Consider the following 23,604-nt stretch of genomic DNA (forward strand, 5'->3'; position numbering starts at 1 on the left):
AACCTTCATTATGTACTTGAGAACAAAACTCATGCATCTCACAAAAGCAACAATTGAAAAAGAATCCTACAAACTAAAATTCCAAGGGTACAATGTTTCAAAAATGGAGTATTAAAAAAATGGAGTATTAAGAGAATATTACATGTAAACTAATGTTGATATTGACTTAAACCCTTTTAAAAGCTCTTCCTTCTCAAAGGACACAATTTACACAAATCCAGTGCTATTTTTCGGTCTACAGGAAGGTGTTTGCATACACATGAAAGCAGCTTAGCCTAAATTAGGGAGGTAAAAACCAAAGCATAAGGGAATTCATTAAAAAAAAAATTCTTCATCCTCAGAATCCCCATCATAACCCCTATTCTAGCTGGAGTCACACTTTTCTATCCATGTCATTTGACTTGTGAGCTTCTTCTGTCCCCAGGGTCTATGGTAGTGATTGGCTTTTGACCAGTCTCTAAAAATATGCCTATGAAATGAATGAGCAAACATCTTTAAGAACTTGCCCCTTGATTAAAGTCATTTATTATTTTCATTAGACTACTTTCATTCATTCACTTTGAAACACTCAAAGAAACAGATGTGGGCTTAGTTATTAAATGTATCCTTGAGTTGTTGTGAATGGCCCAATTCAGCATTTCTGAAAGTAAGAGTGTTAAGTAGGGTGATCTCTGAAAGCACCATTTGGCAATGAAGTGTTCGGACGTTTTCCATATGTGAGTTTATCTTTTGGGGCTTTTCTATTACCAAACCCATATCTTCTTTCTAAAAGTCTTAATGTGTTCTCTAAGTTAGTTGATTATTGTATTATTTTACAGTAGACCATTAAATCATACTACTAATAAGAAACAAAGGAAAAATTTACAGTATTTAATTAATGAAACAGAAATATGTTCTTGCCAAAAAAAAAAAAAAACTGAAAAAAGGAAAAATTAACCCATCAATATTTCAGGAGACAGAAGAATCTATGAACTTAGTTTTTGTTCAACCATCCTAAATACCTTAAGATCACCAATCTTTGTTATAACAGTTTAATATGTATTTCCTTATTTACCCCTGATTTTAGAGTTTTGATATATAATGAATATGAATTTGTTGGCACTACAGTTGATATTACAACGTTTGACATAGAGAAGCATTTAATTTTTTGAATGAACTTTTAATTAGTATTGGTAAAATTTTATACCAGATAGTGTTCATTAAAAGTTTTGAATAATTAATTGCTTCATAATTCAATGGCTTGTAGAATAACATTGCCTTACTTTATTTGGAGGCAGGTGATTTCAAACACTATATAATAGGACATGCTGAGTTCTTACCCTCAGAATTTATATTATAGCCAGGAGAAAACACATGGAACAATTAGCAGGTAGTATAGTAATATATGTGATGAAATATAAATTTGAGGAGGGTAGGAGGAGATGTTTGACGAAGTGAAGTTAGGGTTATACATCCAAGATTTCAACAGGTGCAGGAGAAATGGTGTTCCTGGCAACATAGGCAGGGCACAGTCACGAATGAGATTTGCGATGGATAATGATGATAGAGGAAAAAATCAAGCCCCAAAGGAAGAAGAAAAGGAAGATCACATAGAGCCTCAAACACCAGGCCAGAAGAGTTTGCATCTGATACTGGAGGCAGTGTGGAGGCTTACAGAGGAAAACTGTAAAGCAAGCTGTGATGAAGCCTCGTCCTGCTGCAGAATGCAGAACCCACTGGGTCAGGGAGACAAGGAACCTTCCTCTCCCTATTATAGCAGAACAGATAACCCTGCACCCAGAGTTCTCTGGTCCCATTCTCATTGCAAGCTATGGTGTAAAGTAGTCTCCAAATACAGGGCAAGTTAATTAACTCTTCCAAGTAATCAATCATCACTTTAGTCTTGGCAACAAACATCCCAACTGTGCCTTGCAAGTACAAAGTTCTACTACAACGAAGTAATTCAGATGCTTCCAAGTTTTATAGGGTACATAGATTGAATCACCCTTTATACTACACTAAGAACTGAAGAGCAACCAGGTGATAGACAGATGAGTGCATTCTATATGCAGATACACCCAAGCACCAAACACTCCAGCTTAGGCGAAAGCATTCCTGATGGTAAGAAATGTGGGGGACTTCAGATCTACTTTGGGGCAGCTAAGGAACAACATCACATAAAAGGAAAATGCAACCTTTTCAGATGTTTTTTTTAAAGCACTATGGCTTCAGGTTATTATGTCATCCCTTAGGAAAGCACACTCCCCCACCTAGGTGTTGCGGCCTGTCATGGCGTGCTAGGCAGTTCCATAAAGCAGAGGGCACTGCAGTCCTGTCCTGCGCACAGCAGCGAGTCTGAACAGGAAGAGTACTAAGATGGCACAGTCACGCCTCTCTGCCAGGAAACAGGAGCTGGTTACATAAGCGAATGGTGTCCACACCGGAGTCTAAACACACACCTGCTGACAATTTTTAAGTTGTTTATTGGAAATCTTAGATTTTTTTTTTAAAACCCACTAATTATTTTGCTATACAAGAGCAAAACTCATAATATAAATATTTAACATTCTGGTATAAAATTAATAATATGGAAAAAAGATGCAAACCAACCAAGAGGTAAAAAGTTTTTAACAATAATAACACTGTGTACAAACGTCTTTTACTCAAGTGACCATCCAGGCTAATAGTTTATTTTCCCTTTGTTGACATTTTTTAAAAAGCCCTGCATTGGAGCACCATGAAGTTTTGTATTGTTTTGTTTTGTTTCCTTCCTTTTTAAAAGGTTAAGACACTTCTATTTACAAATATTCTTCTCAGTACTTAAAGTCTGATGAAGGATTCATCTGGCAGCTTCCTTCTTCTAAAACAAAGAAAGTGCCTTCATATTTCCTTTAGATTTAAACCTGTTCCATTCTCTTCTAAGCAAAAATAAAAAGATGAACACAGTTCCAGAGAGCTCTTTCAACAAATAAATAACTGCTTCACAAAAGTATTGCTGTAAACAAGATGGCTTTGATGGCCAGAGAGATGCTAATGTTTTCAACCAATGGCAAATTTTAATAGGTCCTAGTATAGAGAGACACACAGGGTATATATGGCCCAAAAGCAAACAGTTATTAAGAAATCAACTAATAAAAATTATTCATAAACCTGCCTTGTCAAAATGTATTTTTGTTCTCTACCGTTTTTAAAATTGGTCAGTAAATTTAAATTGTAATGATCTAAAACCCTGAGTCTACTCTAAATACGGTAACTACAACCTACAATGTTTGATAACTAGTTTTGACATTATTTTTAAAATACTAAATTACCTAAGCAATGTAAACAAGCCTCAAATTTCAAAATAGGGAAAAAAATTAACAAAAAGTTTCTGTAAACATTAAAAATCTACCTGCTACAAATTATAAATATCATCCAGTTGTGTATACTGAGGAATCTTTTAGTTTTGTTTTGCATGTTTCCAAAATCATCTTATTCCATGAGACACCTGAGTTGACCCCGTCAGGTGTCTCTGCAGTCAAAGGTTTTATCATCAGTTCAACTGTTTTTGCTTTATATAATCTCCCTATTAATACACATCATTTTGGCCTTCATATAATCTCCCTATTAATACACATCACCTAATTCTTTAGTGAGGGGAGGTCGTTTGCATCAGGGCCATGGTGTTGTCCTGCTTTGTAGAATAAATGTAACTTAGTTTATTGGGTCTTAGCCACATCTCTGATCACAAAGGAACATGGAGCTTTACAAACACTCTCAATCTCATTCTGGCAAACTCTCTATCACTTTCACTCTGCTTTCAAGTTTGAAATATTTAAAAGATCATCTCTGATAGTTATTTGATCAAGTAGATTATTTTAGATACTGTAGCTTTGATCTGATGTTTAGTACTCACAATTTAAGACTCTGAATTGGAACAAAACTGTGATTTCTGAGAGCTTGCTGGGAAGAGGTGGGTTATTTTTAATAATCAGTACAAGGATTTGGAAACTAAGATTTATTTTATAAATCAGAGAGAAAGGAGACTTTCTTTTTCTTTTTGTTTTACGGTACTGGGGATCAAACCCAGGGAGATATAAGAGCTTTACCACTGAGCCCCACCCCAGCCCTATTTTTCTTTTTGAGGTCTCCTCCAGTAATATATTCTTCTATGCAAACAACAGTCAAATAAATACCTTAAACAATACTGACTATTTAAAAACCAGTTGAAATTTCATTAAATCAGCTTATTGGAACTAACAATGATTTCTCCCCAGAGTAGCATCCTATGGCCAATAAATTGCTCATGTTTTGGTGCCATTTTCTAATATTAGGAGGAACGGAAAAAAGAAATGAAATGCCAGTTAGGGCAGAGCTAATGATTTTGATTCTCAAAGTTCACATTAAACTTTGAGAAAAAGATATATTTAAAATGATGCCAACACTATCTAGGTGAGTAGCTAAATTAATATTATCATTAGGTGATTCAGTTGTTTTTAACAAAATTATAGACATCATCTTATATCTCTTAAGAACAAGGGACCCTTTGGCCAGATTCATGTACTTTCTCCCGTGCCAAGCCTTACCCCCCACTGCCTCTGCCAAGTGGTGGGGCAGGGAATAGAAATAAACTAGAATACCTGGTCTAACAACATATTAACTTCTCTAAAATGCTGCACTGTACATTCACTTGGTGCCTTCCACAAGCCGTTAATTCTAACACCAAGGTTCACAACTTCCACCTCCAATATACATGTGGCATTAAATGAGACAGTGAATTTCTCATTCATTTTGTTTCTATTCATGATATAACCCTTTTCTAAATATGAACTCCTTGAAATGAATTTAGGCCATGAAGCAGATTAGCTATATTGATTGGCTTCTATAATCAAAGAAACATTCTGATAGACTGGGCTTTCAAAATATTTCTTTGACTTTCATATTCAATTTACTCGGCATTTTGACAAACATTTAAAGGTTTTCCATTCAGGTTTGGCTCAGTGACAGTAAAAACATTCAAGTGCTATTAGACAAAAGCAGCCCTACAAGGATACGTGTCCGCATAGGTCAATTTGCAAAGGAGGAAAATCTTAATTAACCTGCAGTATATTTGACCCAAAAGCCCTTTTGAAGCAGTTTTTACTCTAGGATCTGTAGCATCCTTCCAAAGGTCCTGAAGATCTTGTACGTGTCCATGAGATGTCATCATTTTTTCATAGATGCAGGGATGATAAGGAGCTTTCCCTTCCCCAGAAAAAAACACATGGTACTGTGGTACTATCCCCATTTTATTGGCGCAGAGGCCCATGAACACATCGTCTATGTAGAGACTAGAGTTCAGTGTCTGTGATGCCTCGTAGACCTTGGCGGCGACATCACCGGAGATGATGTAGGCAGCACCAGCAGTATAGTCAGGGTAAGCCGGCCACTGGTACATTTCATAGGAGACGTAGTACTTGCTGCTTTTATCTCTAATGGGAGGGGCACCACGATGAACACGGCCAATCCAAAAGTCTTGGACACCAATTTGTTCTAAACTTTGAAGGTATTCAATGAGATTTGGCATGTGAATAAATATGTCGTCATCAGCAGTCATCAGGAATTTTGCATGTGGACAAAAGGTATTTGCCCAACTGAACTGCAGAAGTAATTTAAGAGTAAGATTGTAGAAAGAATCAACAAAGTCTTGCTGAATTATGTCATTGTATATTTGATCTTCCCAAACCAGTTTTTTTTGTAGTTCTTCTCCCTTCAGGGGATTAGGAGTTCCTAAGGCAAACAGAGTTTTGATGTTGGCATTAAGTTGAGATCGAACATACTCCTCACTGCCCCACGTTCTTCTAATCGCAGATCGGCGATGGTAGTTTTCAGGAGCAGTCTTTATAAACAGTAAGAGGAGGACCTCTTGAGCTTGACACTTCTCCTTATGGTTAATCAAGTATGGGTAGCGAGCCCTCTCTGAACTGTGCTTAAGAGACAGGGTATCATTCACAAAGTCATAGCTATTTATGAGGTATCTGTAAGAGTAGGACTTCATATGGCTCACGATGTGATTATCAATCGGTCCCCAAAAAAACATGAGGCTTAGTATAAAACAAGTGGCAAATAACTGAATAAACTGACATTTTTTTACTCTTCTGCCACTAACAAACATTCTCATGTCCACTCAGGTCTGTTTTTATTAGGGATCAGTTTTAAATGGGTGCTTGCTGCTTTGACACCACAGAACTTGGTATTTTGTAGAATTAATGTCCATCTTAATCCATGTTGGACATTAAAAATAGAAAAAAAAAACTTCTATTTCACACAATTGTGTGAAATAATTCCATTTTTTCTAGGATTGCAAAAGAATGAAATATACTATAGAGTGAGGACACTGGCACATCAAAACCCTTCCACGCTGGCATCCTTCATTAGGTCTGATGGGAGGCCTTGGGCAGCTAGTTCATGTACTTCTTTCGGTGAACATGAACTCTGACCTGTCAGAATCAAAAAGACAAAGGAATAACAAGTGAATGGGTTACTGAGTTATAAAAAGAAGCATGCTACTCCTAATCTCTTAAAACCAAATGTAGCCTAACCCACCAAAAAACCATGAGGCAGTTGGTAGTTAGTAAAAGTACACAGCTATTTATTTTTTTAGAGGAACGTTTTAAAAAGCAGAAAAACTGCTTGAGCCTGTCTTCCCATTCAAAATGTAGACACCCCTTCCTTCTCTTCCTGTTTTTGTTTTATATTCTGGGTTCCCAGAATATAACCCAGAGCCCTGTGCATGCTAGGCAAGCGCTCTACCACTGAGCCACATACCCAGCACCTTGGGGGAAAGCGCATCCAAAATGGTGTCCAAACTGGTGATCATCGTATATAACTGAAGTTCAAATGTCACTGGTGGGTATACGCATAAAAATACTAACTTGAATATAATCACAATGAAAGTAGTTATATAGATGAAAAGAAAGTTCATAGCAACAAAGATCTATTAACACTTGTTTCAGACAAGGCAGGAATAAGACCTTTTTTTTTTTTTTTTTTTTTTTTAAATCAAGGTTCAAAAACGAGAAGTCAAGATTTGCTTCAGAAAAGCAAATTCTAAATGCCCTCCTTTCCAAAACTCAGATTAACCAGGAGACCAGCCAAGCTCCTCAAACTCCTTCGGAGTCTGCCCCTGACTTACTAAAAGATGCAGTTTAGGTCATGACTTTACAGGGCACCCAGGACCCTTTAGGCTCTGGCTCCCTAGCTATTCTATCACACTGACGACAGCAAACCACTGGCTGAACGCTCAGCCACCTGGTCATTTTATATGCTCTGCCCTTTGCACTGGCAGTGCTGGGGCCTGGCACAGCCTGCCTCCCTGCTAGTATGAAGAGTGCTCATCCCGGGTTCTATAGATATTTGTCTCCAGAGGCCTGAATTAGGGCCCCACTCATTCAAAGATGTTCTAGTGCAGCACCTTCTAACCCACTATGTTATGTTTTTTCAAGCACCTTGATATAGACACTCTACCCTCAGCATCCAGTCAGTGTCTGAAACCTACAAGGTGTTTACCAAATATGGGTGCCAAGAATCATGCTGGGGTGTCACAGTGCTGGTTACTCCGGAAAACTGAGAGTCAAGACCAGCTAGATGCCACTTCAAATGAGGTTCATGCCATACTGCCTGTGTCCTCCCTTTTCTTCCACTACTAGGAGACAGTACCCTCATTCCTAAAGAATTCTGTCCCAGGGGCTGGGGTTGTGGCTCAGTGGTAGAGCACTTACCTAGCATGTGTGAGGCACTGGGTTTGATTCTCAGCACTGCATATAAATAAATGAATAAAATAAAAGTCCATCAACAACTAGAAAAATATTTAAAAAAGAAAAAGAATTCTGTCCTCGCTGCTTCCCACAAATAAATCTTCCTTGCCTAGAAAAGTCAACTTTCTCAATCATGGTGACACATCTGTCTCCTGGGCTTTGGCCAGGATTGGGAGGGAAAAGGTGATACAGGTGGGGTCATGGTGAATCCACATCACAAGCCCCAGGAAAGGCTTTGCTTTGTGCTAGAGACCTCTCCACAAGTCCCACCACCACAACCCTTGACCTTGATGTAAAGTAGTTGGGTATACTGAGTGCCCTGCCAAATGGGCCTAGCTCTGGCTATGATATCTCCATCAACCTCTGGGTTTTTAGATTCTGCTCTATTTCCCTCCCCCATGATCACTCCTATTCAGGGTGGTAACTGCAATGGCTGGGCATGCGGAAGGCTCAAAAAGAACAGGTGATTACAGCAAGCCCAACTGAGACTGCCCAAACTGCAAAATCACTTTCATTCAGATACCACTTCCTCTAAATCTTTCTGCTGAGCTCACTCAAAGACAACCTTCTGGAGGCCAAAAGCAAAGTCCTTCCACCTCTACAATACATCTTAAAGGATCTAGAGGTTAATAGCAAGGTAACAGAGAATTCTTGATGGTAGGGTCTAATAGCATCAGTATTTAAGAATTCTAGGAAAACTCTCAATTGAAACCAGTCTGAAGTCCCTATTCCAAAGGCTCCTGGCAAAGGCTTAAGGAGGTGGACGTAACCTTTGAAATCTAAGAGAGTACAGGCAAAACCAGCTTCCCATCTCTGAGCTCCTTTTGCACAAGTTCACCCCTATTTACAAGCCTGAGCTTCTCATTAGACCATCAGCCTGCGAACCCACTGCCCAGCACACAGACTGTGCACCTGACTCACAGGGTGCTAGTACTTCTGCAGGAGTCAGGGCTGTGACTCAGCAGGCTGGCACGTTGCTGCTGCTAATCCTGCTACTATATGCTGGCAGCTGGCCTGTAACGTTCATTCTGTTCTCCATGATGTTTATTTACCTTATTTTCCTCTATTTTTCCAATGATTCTAAATAGACCTCAAGGAGTCAAAATGTTTTCTGAAAAATGACCAAGAACTTGTCACAAAGCCAACAACCCACACTCCTTATTTAGTTCAGTACAGCAAGTGAAATTCCAAAATGGGATTTCTCCCACTCTGCCACTTCAACTGCTTAGCCAGTGTTTACACACATCACAACTGCATCTCACTCATAGTATGGGCATGGTGAGGGGAAGGTTTAGGGAAGGCAAACCACTCATGTATAGTACACAGCCTCACTCTGACAAAAAAAAAAGAGCTTGCACTCACTCTTCTGATTTCTCACAGTATCTTAAAGCTGCTCTAAAACACAGGCTGTACCCTCATATTCAGAGTGCAGGGGAGGGCACTGGGGAGAAGCCCACGAGCCAGGAGCCAGTGAAGCTGGCCGATGTGGTAGAAGAAAACACTGGGCATTGCAGGAAACAAAGCAATAACACATGCAAACTCAGCAACCACCCCACGATATTCTGCTGTGGGTGCAGCTTCCTTTGTATGCCTGCAGCACGGCTCAGGGGCCAGTCAACAGCCTGAAAACTCAAGGGTCATCCCTAGTTGGGACCAGATTTGTTGTGTAACCTCTGGCTTCACCTTACTGCATCTGGTAATTTCATCTGCACATCAGAGGCGAACATCAAATGTTACTGAAGGAAGTGAAACTTATAGATGACTTCTGGCTCGACTAAAAAATATGACACAGAGTACTGGAGAGAATAGGACAAGGAATTCTGAGAGGAAATATGCAGATATTCAGAACACAGCTTGGGTTTGTTTCTATTTGGACTGAGAGAAAAGAACTGCTAACTTTAGTATTCTCTTTTGTAATACAAGTAGTCAGAAAAGTATAGAAGAGGGATATCAGGAAAGGTGACAAACCCACCTCAAATACTTCCCAGCCTCAGAGCTATGCCCCTCAGTTACTCAACAGTGTATTTCTTCACAGAAAGCTTTTTAAATTTCTGTGGAAAAAAACTAGGGTCAGTGTGCTAGAGGCTACACATTTTCCTATACTAATCCCTGATGGGGCTGGGGAGATAGCTCAGTCGGTAGAGTGCTTGCCTTGTAAGCACAAGGCCCTGGGTTCGATCCCCAGCACCCCAAAAAAAATAATAATAATCCCTGATGTTTCTCTACTTCGCACCAGCTATCAATTCATTTCCTTGTGGTGTTTACTTTTGTGATCCTGGAAAATTATGCAAAACTTGCTAGAAATGTCAAAGTTTTCATCGAGATGGTGAGGTCTTCAATTTAGGTTCAAGTTAACCTCCACTTTTAACGTTTCCATTAATCCTACAAGGATATAAGCATTTGCTGTTTGAGTCAGGCATGGTGAAAGATCATGAAGTGGTATTTTATGGTTTCCAGTCTCAAAGTATTCATCATCGACGAGAGATAAGACTCACTATCCCCACATAAAAACCTGGTTCCCATGGCCAACACTGGTCAGGTGCCAACAGCATGGCAGAGATAATTCAGGTGCTACTAACTCCAAGCACACAACAGGGAAGTCCCCAAGCAGTGAGATCCATGAGGATTACTCAGAGGATTTCAGAAGGACCCCAGGAGAACCAACTTGTGGGAGGAGGAGCAGTCTTTGTTTCAGGAGAGAAAGGAAAGAATTGGCATGTGGCAAATATTTAAGAAATGGGAAGATATTTGAAAGCAGGGAGGTAGGCACCTGCTTATAGAGAACCTTGAAAATAGAGAGAATAGAGAGAGCAGAAGGAAGTCACAGATGTTTGTTTGTGTTTGTAATGATCACTCCCTTTTGTGATATTTATTAAGTTTCAATAAAAGGGATTAAAGGCAGAGGTATTGCAGGATGGAATGCAGCACCTAAAGATTAGGACAACTGGGCCTCCAGTTGATGGAGGATGTGTCAGGGAGGGTATAGTTCAGGGTGGTGAGAGTGGAGAGGGAAGGAAGATAATATTCATCCATTTTCTGTTGCTATAACAAAATACTTAGATCTGGGTACTTACAATGAAAAGAGGCTTTTTTATTCGGCTTACAGTTCTGGAAGCCAAAAGTCTAAGAACAAGCAGCCCCATCTGTTCAGCCTCTGGTGAGGGCCCCCTTAACTGCATCACGATGTGATAGAGTAAAGGAAAGAGAAATGGCTATACACAGAAGGGCCCCAGAACATGAGTGGCTTCACCTCATAACAATCAGCTCTGGTAAGAACCAACTCACAAATGTAAGAACAGCATTGATCTCTCAGAGGGCAGCACGCTCATGACCTAATCACCTTGCACTAGATCCCACCTCTTCAGTGCTTCACCACCTCTTAACACTGCCACATTGAGGACCAAGCCTACAGCATATGAACCTTTGGGGGACAAACCACAACCAAACCAAATGAGGGGTAAAGACATTTTTGAGAAAAACAAAAGCCCAGCAGAATCTGATGAATGACCTGGGATGGGGAGGAAAGGAAGATGAGGAGGAATGAAATGTAATTTTGAGTATTACTGACAAGGAAGGGAAAACTGGTTTCCTGAGTTAGCAGTGGTAAAGGTTACATGTGGCTTAGACTTGTGTTGAGTTTGAGGTGATGGAGCAACAACAAGGTACAAACACCCAGCAGGTAATCCAAACTCGACAGGACTGAACACCCAGGCTGGCACTTAGCATGAAGATGGCTGACCAGGCCTATGGGTAAGCTGTCTGGGCTAGTGATGAGCAGGGAAATCTAGAAGAAAAATAAACTCAGGGGAAGGAGAAAAAGAGGGAGAAGTCAAGAAAAATAGGAGCTATTTTAAAGGGCTAGCTCAGAAAATTAAGATGGGGTTAACCAATGGCTGGAGCGGGAAGCAGCACGAGGAAGGCCCTTCATGTGGAGCTCCAAGCCGAGAAGACGGACATTGACCAGCTAGAGTTGTGCTGGCAACAAGAAGGGCTAAAGGCGGACCCAGCTTCCAGGTGGGACCAGCTTGAGGTCAGGGAAGGCACTTTCCACATAGAGAAGCACCCTGAATCTCAGCCCTGAGGGCTGAACAATGCTAACTAGAGACAACAATGCTTCTTGAGCATTTCTGGTCATTGTTGTTAATACAGTAACCACATCTGATCTTTAGGGAAGCTATGGTTCTTGTTTTATTTAGTGGACATACAACACTCACAAGTCTAAGGAAACCTTATTTATGATATGGATACCACTTGGCCACATTAACTTCCCACATACTCAAGAGAACTCATGGGCAAGAAAGTCATTTACTTGGCTTCACTTAGAACTGCATTTCCTCTGAGCTCTTACATCCCAGGAAACTCACTCTCTAGGACATTCAGTTTCCATCCATCACCTCTCAACATTCAGCTGGACTCTTCTGTTCTCAAGCAACCTCCTAACCTTCCTTCCTCACCCTGCTCCCTGCCTCAAATCATAAGAAACTTTTGCCCTCAGTCCCTGGTCCCTGTCCTTCTGCCTGCCTCACTACCCATCACTCCCATCTCTACTCCCACAACACCTGCAGGCTGCTGGAGAAACCTAATGTCAGCAGGCAGGGTCTCCACAAATGGCACTATCTGCCTGTGGGCAGCCTTCAGTGCTACGTCACCACTCTCTTCCCTTATCCCGCTTCAGGAGCCATGCTCACTCTCCCCTACCCAGGCCTGGCTCCTCGCTCTGACTACTCACCTCCTGTTTCCTAGAGAAGGGAGAAGATGGTAGTCATCATCTCCTCATCCCCTTTCTAGAGAAGGGAGAATGCCAGCCAGTCATCACCTCCTCATCCCCACGTGCCACCATGTCACAAGTTGCCCAGGTTTGCCTACAATCTCCATGTCCTCAGTGAAACATACTGATCAGGGCATGGACTGGGGGGATGCAAGGCAGACACTTACTTGGGATGCAAAAGTTAAGGACACATGAAAAAATAAGGTAGTCAGTGTAATATTTTAAAGATTTTTTAAAAGTTGCAATTAATAAAAAAATTCATGATGAACAAAGTATCAAAATTGTAAACAGTGACAGGATCTCTTTTCTGTGCTTAAACATCCGTGTCTCATAAGATACCCTAATCCTTGGAACTCCCTGGGTGCTAAGTGTGTCTGACTTCCATGGACATGTCTTCATTTGTGTGTGTGTGTGTGTGTGTGTGTGTGTGTGTGTATGTGTGTGTGTGAATATATTTCTGATATATACATCATAAAATAGTATTGATATTTATATCACAAAACAGTACTAATGCTTATTATATGCAATGCACACTTCTATTCATTTTTCTTTTATTTTTAACGCTAAACCTATACTTCCTAAAGTGGCTGCATGAACCATTCATAGACTGTTACCTGCAAATCTGGAAAACACCACTCTAGATGGAATCAAGCTGTACTATAAAATGGCCCCCTCTTAGTTCAAATACTCCCCAAATAAAAATAAACCCTGAAATTCTATTGAAGCAGACAATATTATTTGAAGGAAAAACTAGTAGGTTAAAAGAAGAAAACTAAGTAATTTAACCATTCTGTCCTAGCTATAGTTTATTCTTTGTTAGATGAATAAAAAAGAGTAAAACCTGTTCCTGAATGGTCTCATAGAAAATAGGGCCAAACTGATGATTGCCTTCATTTTAAAAATCAACTTAGTATTCAGATTATCCCCATGAGCCATACAAATATTAATGATGCTTAACTAATAAGCCTCTTCCAGTAAGTCAAAGGTTTTTTTTTTTTTTAAGTCTTAATACTTTATACCATTTTCATTTAAATTTCTACAACTTAAAGTCCCATCTAAGAGACATTTTTTGGCTCCTGCTCAGGCATAACTCAAAAGAAAAGAAAAATAAAATTTTCTGTAACACACAATCAGTTACAGTTAGTGGTAACTGTCTATTCTGTTTGCTCAAGAAGGAAGGAAACAACCTGAAATTTGAATTTACAATTCCTATTCCGAGTGTAAAATTGGACATCCTTTTAATAGTTATATTATTCTTTAATTCAATTGAAGTTTGACTGTTTCCCATATGTCCTATTAAAAAAAAAAAAGGAAAAGCTTTACCCATAGCTAGCTGTCTTCAGGTATTTTGTGGCTGTGCCTTTGGCCTTAAAACTTTATCTTGACCCATAGGCAAAACGTAGAAGCCACTTGGAGCTATTATCCTTCCACTAAGAATATGTTTACAGAGTTAGTTCTTGGTTCAGTGTTAGTCCAAAAATTTTAAATTCCAATTCAGCAAGCAGGGATGGAGGGATAAAGGGGAAGGCGGGTTATAAACTACCATGTAAATACAGTTATGAGATCCCTTGCCTACTTAAACTAAGTTCTATGTTTCTTTATAAGTTAATATGGGAGTAGATTTGGTTCCTTGTTATAGGGAAAATAATGACAGAGAAATATCAAAAGAAGAACAGGCAAATACAAGCTCTAAGTCTTTACTAGTAGCATGATGATAGAAGAAGAAGAAGAAGAAGAAAAAAAAGGGAAAATCTATCATCTACTAGTAGTAGATGATAGTAGCATGGGATTTTAGAGTAGTATTACATATTAGAGCAGTTCTATTAAGTCACTAAAATCTCCCAGTAGATAGTTGGATTATGTGAAATCTGAAAGACAAAAGATAAAAATATAAAGGAGGTCAAACATTTGCTTTAGTGAGACTGCCCTCTGGATTCATTTTTGCAACATGATTGTTTGGGTTGACAGGAATGCTTGCTCTTTTAAATACAATTCTTTCTTTTCTTTTTTCCATTCCTACTTAAGAAACAAACTTCTCTACCCACTGTAGCAACAGTTACTAACACAGGCATGTTTACTGCATACCAGGCACTGTTCTGAGTGCTTCACATCCCTCCTAACTTTCTAAGCCTCACAACAAACCACGAGGTAGAAATTATCTCCCCATTTTGCAGAGGAAGAAAGTGAGGCACAGAGATACCAGGGTAACCATGTCGCCTACATCAATTCCAGACCCTGTGGCAGCTCAAAGTAGATGATTGTTCCGGTCAGTCCCTGAGCTGCTCACTGCCCTTCTAGGCAAAGCTCTTCCTGCAGTTCCCATCAGGATGGGAGGACAGGGAAGTGAATGGGGCAGGGCCAAGAGCTGTGGTCCACCAAGTCAAAGAATTTCCTTCTCTGTCTGAAGTTTGGAGTCATTTATGTTTTGTCACCACCTGCATTTCACCAGTACTTGTTTTCATTTTCTTTTCAAACATAACCTTTTCCTAACCTTCCTTAGGCTCAATTTTCAATTTTCCCTTTTTTCTTCTTCTTCTTCTTCTTCCTCTTCTTCTTCTTCTTCTTCTTCTTCTTCTTCTTCTTCTTCTTCTTCTCCTCCTCCTCCTCCTCCTCCTCTTTTTTTTTTTTTTTTTTTGTGTGTGTGTGTGTGTGTTGTTTTGTTTTGTTTTTCTGCCTTAGTCTCAATTGCATTAGACAATAGGTAAAAGTGACCTCATGAGTCTGTGTCCTCTGGGTACATCAAGTCTTTTTTTCTAAAGACAACTAGGGATCTAAGGAGAGGAACCCAAAGTGGCAGAAGTACGGAAGAGAGGTGGGGAGGACAAAAGGGAGGAGAGAAAAAAGTAAAGGAAAAAAAATTCAGAATATTTGATGCAATATTTGATGAACAAGTATTGGGTAAATTGAGGAGTCATACACACAGGGAATCACACACTAGCCCTAGAAAAGCTATCATTCTTTTATTAAAAAGCTGTATCAAAATTTTTTCATGAGTAACAGGTAGAAAAATTTTGAAGATATATTCAAAGGTGGCTTATAAAATGACAGGCAAAGAATGAACATGATGTAATAGGCATCCAGCTTAAGGTTTACAGCCAGTGCATGAATCAAAAATAAATGTAGTCAAGCATGGTGGCACACACCTGTAATCCCAGCAGCTCAGGAGGCTGAGGCCAGAAGATCGAAAGTTCAAAGCCATCCTCAGCAACTTAGCGAGGCACTGAGCAACTCAGTAAGACCCTGTCTCTAGATCAAATATTTTAAAAAGGTCTGGGGATGTGGGTCAGTGGTTCAGCACCCCTGGGTTCAATTCCCAGTACCAAACAAAACAAAACAACAAAGAACAACAACAAATACACACACACACACACACACATATGTATGCTCACCTATCAGTAAGAACAAATGACTGCCTACCCCTTTGAGGTGATATAAAATATGCCAAAAATTGCCACCACTCCAAATCTCACCCCTGCCACCCCTCTAGTACTCTTCATACACAATGACCATCTTATCTAGGTCACTAGAAGATCAACATTCACTCAAGCTATGATTTTTCAAACATTCTTGAGATTGTTTTAGGATGGCTTTGCCCCAGAAAAATTACCAAGGTAAATTTGAAATGCTGCATTGAGTCAGGAGGAGGTGAGGCTATGGAAAATTCATCCAGGAATCTGATACTGGAAACCCATTTACTACATAGAGTGTGCTGTGAGGGAAGAGCATTTTCTGAGATGAGGAAAGGGGAAGAAGATGGAAATGGGGAAGACCTGTATGGGAGAGGTGGCAAATAAGCAGCACCTAGAATAATAGCTGCAATCCAAGCATGGGTTCAGGGAGGAAAGGAGAGAAGAGACAGTTCAGAAGGAAAGAGAATAACTGAAGTTAAGGGTGGGGCGCAGGGAGCAGGGATAGATATTCCGAGACTAATGTAGGCATTTTTGAAAGCACACCAGAGAAAAAGCTGTGGCTACAGTGGGAAATGTCAAATAACTTAGTTTGGCCAGAAGCTAGGATGACGGGAGAAGATGGAAAAAACAAAAACAAACAAACAAAACGAAGAACTGAGGTCAAACTGGTAGGAAAAATTGATCAGAAATAGGACAAGAGTACCAGTTTACGCCTGTTGTTCAATGGCAGCTCATCTGTCTCATTTTGAGCATTGTAGCTAGAAACAGCTCCTTTTGATTAAGGATTTACCACACAGAGGATAAGTAGAAGATTAAGATGGGACATAGCAGGTATATATATTTTTCTATCTTAGCTGATCAACAATTGTTATAAGTTAGCTACCATTTACTGAGCACCTGCCCAGTTCCGGGCATTGAACTGGACAGTCCTAAATGAAAGTAAAGGCTACATTTAATTAAATCAACAAAGATTAACTTAGCACATACTGTGTAGGAAGCTGAGGGCAGGATGCTGAGGAGACTTCAGAGATGTTTCAGGTGTAAATCCCCAACCAAAAATCAGTAAATGTTCCACTGCAACCTGGAATTTGGTCCTGTTGGAGGTGGAAGAGAGAAGAAAAACCAAGAGTTTTAGAATGAGAAAAAAAAAAACAAAAAAACATAGATTTATGTTCTGCCTCTTCTATTTACTGGCCATGTGCCATTGACTTCACTCAAAACCAAATGGCACTGTTTTCTGAGGATTATTTGAGATAATCTATTGACAAAGTATGGTCCACATCAGATATTCCATTACCATCCAGGTATCTACCACAATTGGTTAATTGGTAGATAGCTGACATTTTTTAGGGGTTACTTCTCTTTCAAAATTCATATACTAATACTATGCTTCTTTTAAAAATATTAATTAGATATGAGTTTTTTTTTAAACTAATTTGATTGCTAAGAGCCAATTAACACATAATACTGTTGCCATGAGAACAGAAGTACCATTCCTAATTGACTAAACAAGGTCTTCCATTATCCCTGACAGGAAGGAACTCTATGGTTCCCACAAGCACTGAGAAGACATATCAATGAAGATGACACAGATATGAGACCATAAGACCCTATAAATTATGGAGAAGGAAATCTGACTTGAGTCAACCTTTTAGCTTATTTTGCTTAGACCGCTCTCAGAAAGTTATAGAAAGAGTTGTGGGACAGGAGAAAAAGAGATAAAATATGAAATCATAAGTGGATCTTAGGTTGTCTAACAAAAATTTTGCACCTGGCCTTTTGGGGTTTTGTTACCAGAAGTCTTGGTCGAACATTCTGTTCTATAAACTGGCTTGTGGTATTAAAGCCTTCATTATAGAAGATAAATCTTATTAAGTTACAGAGTAAAGTCAGTCTCTGAATTCATGGCATCAAAATATAAAACAATCACTTTTATTTATTTGAAGTTCATATCTCACTTGATCAAATTTCTTATCTATATATGAAAATTTTTATATCCTCTCTCACTATAAATACATAATAGATACTATATACTATAAGGAAAGTAATTCTAGATTCACACTGTCCTAGCTACATCTTTCCTGGCAGAGATTTGATGTCAAAAGGCAGAACTCTTTTAATAATTTGCTTAGATCTGTTCAATTGAGCATATGTGAAACCCCCCAAATAGGGTACATTTTGTTACTTTGAGAAGAGACCATTTTCTTCTGAATTTCTCCCAGTTTCTCCTGCAGTCTGTGTTATGAAATGCAAATTCTAATGCAATTGGGCCTCAGAAAGAACTCAATCCTTTACAATTTGAAAGTCATCAAGTGCAATGATTCTAGCCAAAGTGACCCATTTTAAAAGATGACCCATTTTGAAACCCATGAGTTATTCAAGCTGTTCTATATTTGAGAATTGCAAAGTTACTTTCTTTTACTACAGTCTCACTGTTCCTATGTCTTTTGTTTTTTTTTTTTTTTAAAGGGAAATATAGTTTCTATTTTAATGAAATATAATGTGACATTTTTTACTCAATAGGACCTGGACTTCATTTTGAAAATTCAACCCTATCTTCTGAGTTTTCTTTGTGGGCAAAGCAATTATAAGCATCTATACTGCCTATTCATCCTTCATCTCACTTCCTCAGGAAGAGCTTCTCCAGGTTTGAGAACTTTACCTGTTACAACATTCATCCCATCTTAAGGGGTCAGGTGGGCCCTTGGAAGAGGATGGGTCAGACAGCTGTTGGTCTCATCCTCAAAGGCACTCAGTAAACTTCTGGAGAGTGGGGTTGTGGGTAGAGAGTAGGGAGGAGAGACTGGACAGTTTAAGTATATAATGGAAACCTTAAGGTATTGACTTTATCTTGCTTTTTTAAACGTGAAGAGATGGTTTCCAAGTGCAGGTTTCCCTTACCCTTTGTGACAAGATATAAAATCTACCAAAGGTTTCTTTTGAGAAAGTCAAAAACATCTGCTGCTAATCACCAAACATCCTTCAGAGTGTTTCAGGGTGGATCATTTCTACGCCACTACTTAAGACATCTACCTTCAATCATCCTTTTCTGGGTCAATTTCAGCTTCTCACATTCCTCTCCCTTCCCCCACAGGGACCAGGTAAGGTTCCCCAAATAAAGGCACAGAGGGAACAAATCCAATTCTAATGGATTACTTTCATTAGAAAATTACCTAAATATGTTACATGCCCCCCCAGACGCTTTGCGAACACAACACTGGTGTCACTTTAACGTGATCCATAGCCTATGAAACCAACACTGGAAAATAATATAATGTTGTCAAATGCAAATTTAAAGTTGTTACTTTTCACCTACACGGTATCTGGGCAAATTTACTGACTTTGTCACATCAGGACGCAAAATAAAATTCGTCAAAGGAAAAAGTAGCAAAGACTTCCCCCCTCCAGGAAGAGATCTTCGTTTCCCAGTTTCCCTTGCCTGCCCACTTCCCTGTTTCCATTTCCCCAGCCTGTAACCGGTCGAAAGTGTCCTCAGTCTGCCAATTTCCCCATTTCCAACCCGACGCAGACTTTCTGTTCAAATTCCGTCCTGCAGTCTTGGGGTGGAGGCAAGTTTGGGACCCCCGGCCGGAAACCGAGGCCGTGGGCGCGGCATTCCTCGCCTCGCGGCTCCCGCGCTCCGGCGGGTCTCCGCAGCGCAGCACCGCGGCCGCCCGGCCGGAGAACCACCGCCCCCCACGAGGGAGGGAGAGCCCGCCGGGTCCTGGGAAACTGCCCCCCAGGACCTCCGGGGCCCCCAGCCTACCTGCCGCACCAAGGCGGCGGCTGGGCCCGGGGTCAAGGCCGCCGGCGCCAACGCAGACAGGCCGGACCGAACAAAGGCGCTCCCGGGAGGGATCGCGCCCTCCTTCCTCGCCGCGCCTTCGGACGCCGGGCAGCCCCGGCCGGCTCCGGGAAGGGCCTTCCCAGCTTCCCGACGCTGGGCCGCGCGTCCCGGCCCGGGTGTCTGCTCCAGCCGCGCGTCCCAGGCCCGAGGGCGCATTCCAACCTGACGTCCCGGAGCCACCCATGTGTACCAACGCGTCTTCACCTCCTCGCCGCTCTTCCCTTTCCGCCCTGCGGAGACCTCGTCCGGTCCAGAGCGGGCAGAGGAGAGCCAGCTGTGCGGTACAGCGAGCTGCATGGGCGAGGAGGCGCGGCTCGGCGGCGCGGCCGGCCGGGCAGGGGCGGGGCGGAGGCTGGGTCGCCCGCAGCCCCCCGCGCCCGCTGCCCTGCCCGGGACCCGGGGAGCGAGCGTCTCCTCTGCGCCGCACAAAGAAAACTCATCCAGGGACTGGAGGCTTATCCCGCCAAGCGTGCGAGAACGTCTCCATTTAGCGATCGGGAAGGAAAGGCAACATTTCCACCCACAGAGGGGCCTCGACCCACATTAAGTTGCGGTCTGCTGCTGGTCAGGGTTTTTATCGTGCAACTGATCGCATTTATATATTCATTCCATGTGAAAGGAACGACTGGCCTCGGTACACTTTTCACCAGGACCGTGACTTTGTTAGACTTGTGACCCATTCCTTCAACGCAACAGTTACTCGTCTACGGGGTAAATTTTGACTGAGTTGCGGTTCTCGGATCACCTTATTCTAGTTTTCGAGCAAGAATTCTAAAGGCAGGCGAGACTTGTTCAAAGGTTTCTAGTCATACCACTTTTGCCTGGAGCTTCTGCGGGCCTGAATAACAAAGGAAGGAAACTCTAATTTACATCAAACTAAGACTGCACTACAACGATCAGTTTTTAAAAATAGACCCCTTCCCCCAGGCCAGCTCCCCAATGATTTTACTTTGAAACTCAGTTTAAAGGCAGCCTAAAAAGTAAAACAACTCACCAAGTGCAAGCCCAGCTCCCTAAACGTCCAAATCGGAGGTCCGCTTTCCGCCCCACGGCGGAGCAAAGTCATTGGTCTCAAGAACAAAACTTGCGGGCTTTAAATCTCTGGCCAGGGCCAGGCAGCCAGCGCCGGCTCAGCTCGTGTCCCCGCCGGGAGCTGGCTGGAGCGGGCCGAGTGGGGCGGGCCCAATCAGGGGCTCCGGGCCGGGGCGGGGGCGCCACCGCGGGGAGCCTCCCTCGCAGCGTCGCCTGCACCTACAGGCGTCACTGCCAAAGCCCGGCCCCGCCTGTGCCACCACCCAGGCCTGTTGGTGAAGATGAGGGGCCCCACCCGAAAGTGTTCTTTCTGCTGATGAAGGCTCCAGGAAGTGATTCCCCCGCGCCTCTTCAGGTAATTGGGCTCATTTACTCAGACGACCGACTGTAAGCCAGTATCCACATGAATGTTCTCTTTCAGTGTTTTCCCCATGCACGAAACTAGACATTATCAGAAGAATGTAGACGTCTGCTGGGGGAAAGCGCTAGTAAATAAATCCTTTATGCGTTTGGTTTCTTTCCCCACGAATGTCCTAGCCTTCTCCGTATAGAACAAAACATGACCGTTCAATGGAGATCATGTTTTGAGCTCTTTTGTAGTTACACATATTTCAGAACATAGCCGGAAAAGAAGAGTACCCCAAATAATTCAGTAAAATAAAAGCTTTCCGTTTGTTATTGTAAAAGGAATAGAGGTAATGAGTTCAAAATAGTTTGCTGAATCAAAGTTTAAAACTGTAAATAGTAAATACAACATTATATTTGTTATTTCAAACTAGATTTGAAGATGTTTTGTAATTGCTTTTTTTTAAAAAAAAAAAAAAGCCTTTCAGCATATTTTCATGAAATTCTTTTCATGTATCACCCACAGAGGGCATGGCTCAGCACCACTGTCACCTCAGAGATGATAGTGCTACATGCCTATCAGACCACACGCATAAATATTCACATAATGTGATTCACAAGGGAGTCACCAATAGTGACCCATAAAATAAACCATTGTTATCACAGGGCCAATCACATCCCTTCCTACTAAAATCCTGAATGCAATCCCACATAGCCACCCCCCACCACACATCAGCATATGTGTATGCTGTATTCATGTGCAGATATTCAATTATGACTATTCCCTTTGGGTGATTTGGAACAGTAGGCCTACCTGTCAGCATATGTGCATGCTCCACATACAGCAATACATAGGACTGTACCCACAAGAAATAGGAAATACCAAAATAGATAAACACATAAAAATCACATATTCACATCATCCTTTATAAAAATAGACACACCAGATGAATGATTTCAAGAGTAAGTCCCGAAGTAATTCCAAAAGATGCCAGGCTTTTGGTGGTAGAGAGCATGAGGAAGAGTGAGGGTGGCCCAGGGTGCCCGCTCATGCACACTGGCGTGTGTGCACATGCGCATGCACACACACACACACAGAACAGGAAAGGGAGGTCCTTTTGCCCATCTGGGATGATTTCCTAGAGCAGACTGGCTCCCCATCCCACTCCAGAGAGAGGGGACAAGAATATTGTACTTCATGGTGTAAAGCTCAGTTACTTTCATTGTGAGGGAATGCATGAAGCTTTTGAGATGAGTGGGAAATAAAATTCTATAACAGCAATGATGCTGACAATGAAGAGGCTGACTTGGCCAGCATGAAGAAAGGGGACAGTGTCAGCGTGCTCTCCTTGTCCACAGTAGCTGCTTGTGAGCCAAGAGCCCTGGGATTTAATTTATAAATGGCTTTGGATGCTATCCGTAGGAATACACTTTGCAGAGCACCAGAGAAGGGAGTAGGAAAAGAAACTATCATCAAGATGGTAAATAGGAGAGGAGTTAGAATTTGCCTGTTAGAAGGGACAGATAGAGCAGATTTAGGAGAGGGGACAAGAAGGTGGGGCAGTAGGGCTTGAAGCATCAGTTGTGGAGCGAATAATAAAGCCCTGAGCACAAGAGAACCCAGGAGACAGTGGGAGCAGACAAGAGGCCATGTTTCAGAAATCCTGAAAAGGGAGTAGGTTCGATAACTGACTTCATGCCTACCACAAGGAATTATGTCAAAATAGTGTCAGGCTCAACTAGTTCAGTTTGATTTGCTCTGTCTAGATTCTATCCAGCAGGCCCTGTATAGACCCTGTCCTGTGAATTTGGACACCACAGGCTTTGTATTTTGAAACTGGTCACTGTTCTGCAAGGCCAGGCCTGTTAGAGACATGCTGGTGGGATGCGGGCTTAGTTTCCTACATGGGATCTCAGGCAAGTTGACCAACTTATGTGCACCTCATGGTGTGCCTGCAGGCGAGTAAGGACTGCGCACAACAGTGACGTGTGGAGTGATGCGTATGGTGACTGGGGCCATCCTGATGGGCAGGATGCATAGTCAGCATCCTCATGCCCACCACAGGCTACAGAAAGCTCCTCTCACCTAGAGAGAAGGCAGAGGTGGCTTTCTTGTCCCAGTACCACCACCAGGAAAGGATGGGCATGGTTCACATCTCTGGAAATTCTATTTCTGTTAACACAGCTTCTCCCCTTAAAATAACACCTCAACTCTGGCTGCCTATTTTACTACCCACCAGCCCCCTCCAACTCATGCACATCCTTCCCACCTGTTCTTTTCTCCCCATGCTTGTTATTTGGAGATCTCTCTTTGCCTTTAATCCTGATTTGTATTTTGAAGCCAGATTCCAAGCTCTGCATTTGCACGTCTTCGCTTAGTTGTGTCACATCAGTCCTTAGCTTAGCATGTCTAAACTGGAATATCTAAATGCATGCTTGGGAAACAGT

At 41.6% G+C, this 23,604-nt stretch overlaps 2 protein-coding genes across 14 annotated transcripts in view; one reads left to right on the forward strand and one right to left on the reverse strand.

Moving 5' to 3' along the window:
* The window catches only part of MCF2L2 (MCF.2 cell line derived transforming sequence-like 2), a 232,997-nt gene that overhangs the window by 154,598 nt on the left and 54,795 nt on the right, over positions 1-23,604 (forward strand). The window lies entirely within an intron of this gene.
* On the reverse strand, positions 800-22,247 carry LOC306638130 (uncharacterized protein). Of its 12 annotated transcripts, none has more exons than XR_013757380.1 (5): positions 20,774-22,247; positions 16,920-17,026; positions 9,727-9,805; positions 3,568-6,437; positions 800-3,529 (listed from the first exon to the last, which is right to left on the reverse strand). XR_013757380.1 is itself a non-coding variant. In XM_079101238.1 (3 exons), the coding sequence occupies exons 1-2, from the start codon at positions 20,074-20,076 to the stop codon at positions 16,967-16,969; spliced, it is 438 nt and encodes a 145-aa protein (XP_078957364.1). In that variant the 5' UTR covers positions 20,077-22,247; the 3' UTR covers positions 6,125-6,437; positions 16,920-16,966. The 12 variants fall into 12 exon arrangements, 1 of the variants encoding a protein (XP_078957364.1); XR_013757382.1 differs by having other exon boundaries at positions 19,984-22,247; XR_013757384.1 differs by having other exon boundaries at positions 19,942-22,247.

Source organism: Sciurus vulgaris (genome assembly GCF_902686455.1).
Source record: "Sciurus vulgaris genome assembly, chromosome: 10".
NCBI lineage: Eukaryota > Metazoa > Chordata > Mammalia > Rodentia > Sciuridae > Sciurus > Sciurus vulgaris.

Coding starts and splice junctions, on each gene's coding strand:
- LOC306638130 (XM_079101238.1), bottom strand. CDS start 20,076: ATGCAGCTCGCTGTACCGCACAGCTGGCTCTCCTCTGCCCGCTCTGGA. Junction 17,027..19,698: donor CCGCCGCCTTGGTGCGGCAG/GTAGGCTGGGGG, acceptor CACCTCCAACAG/GACCAAATTCCAGGTTGCAG.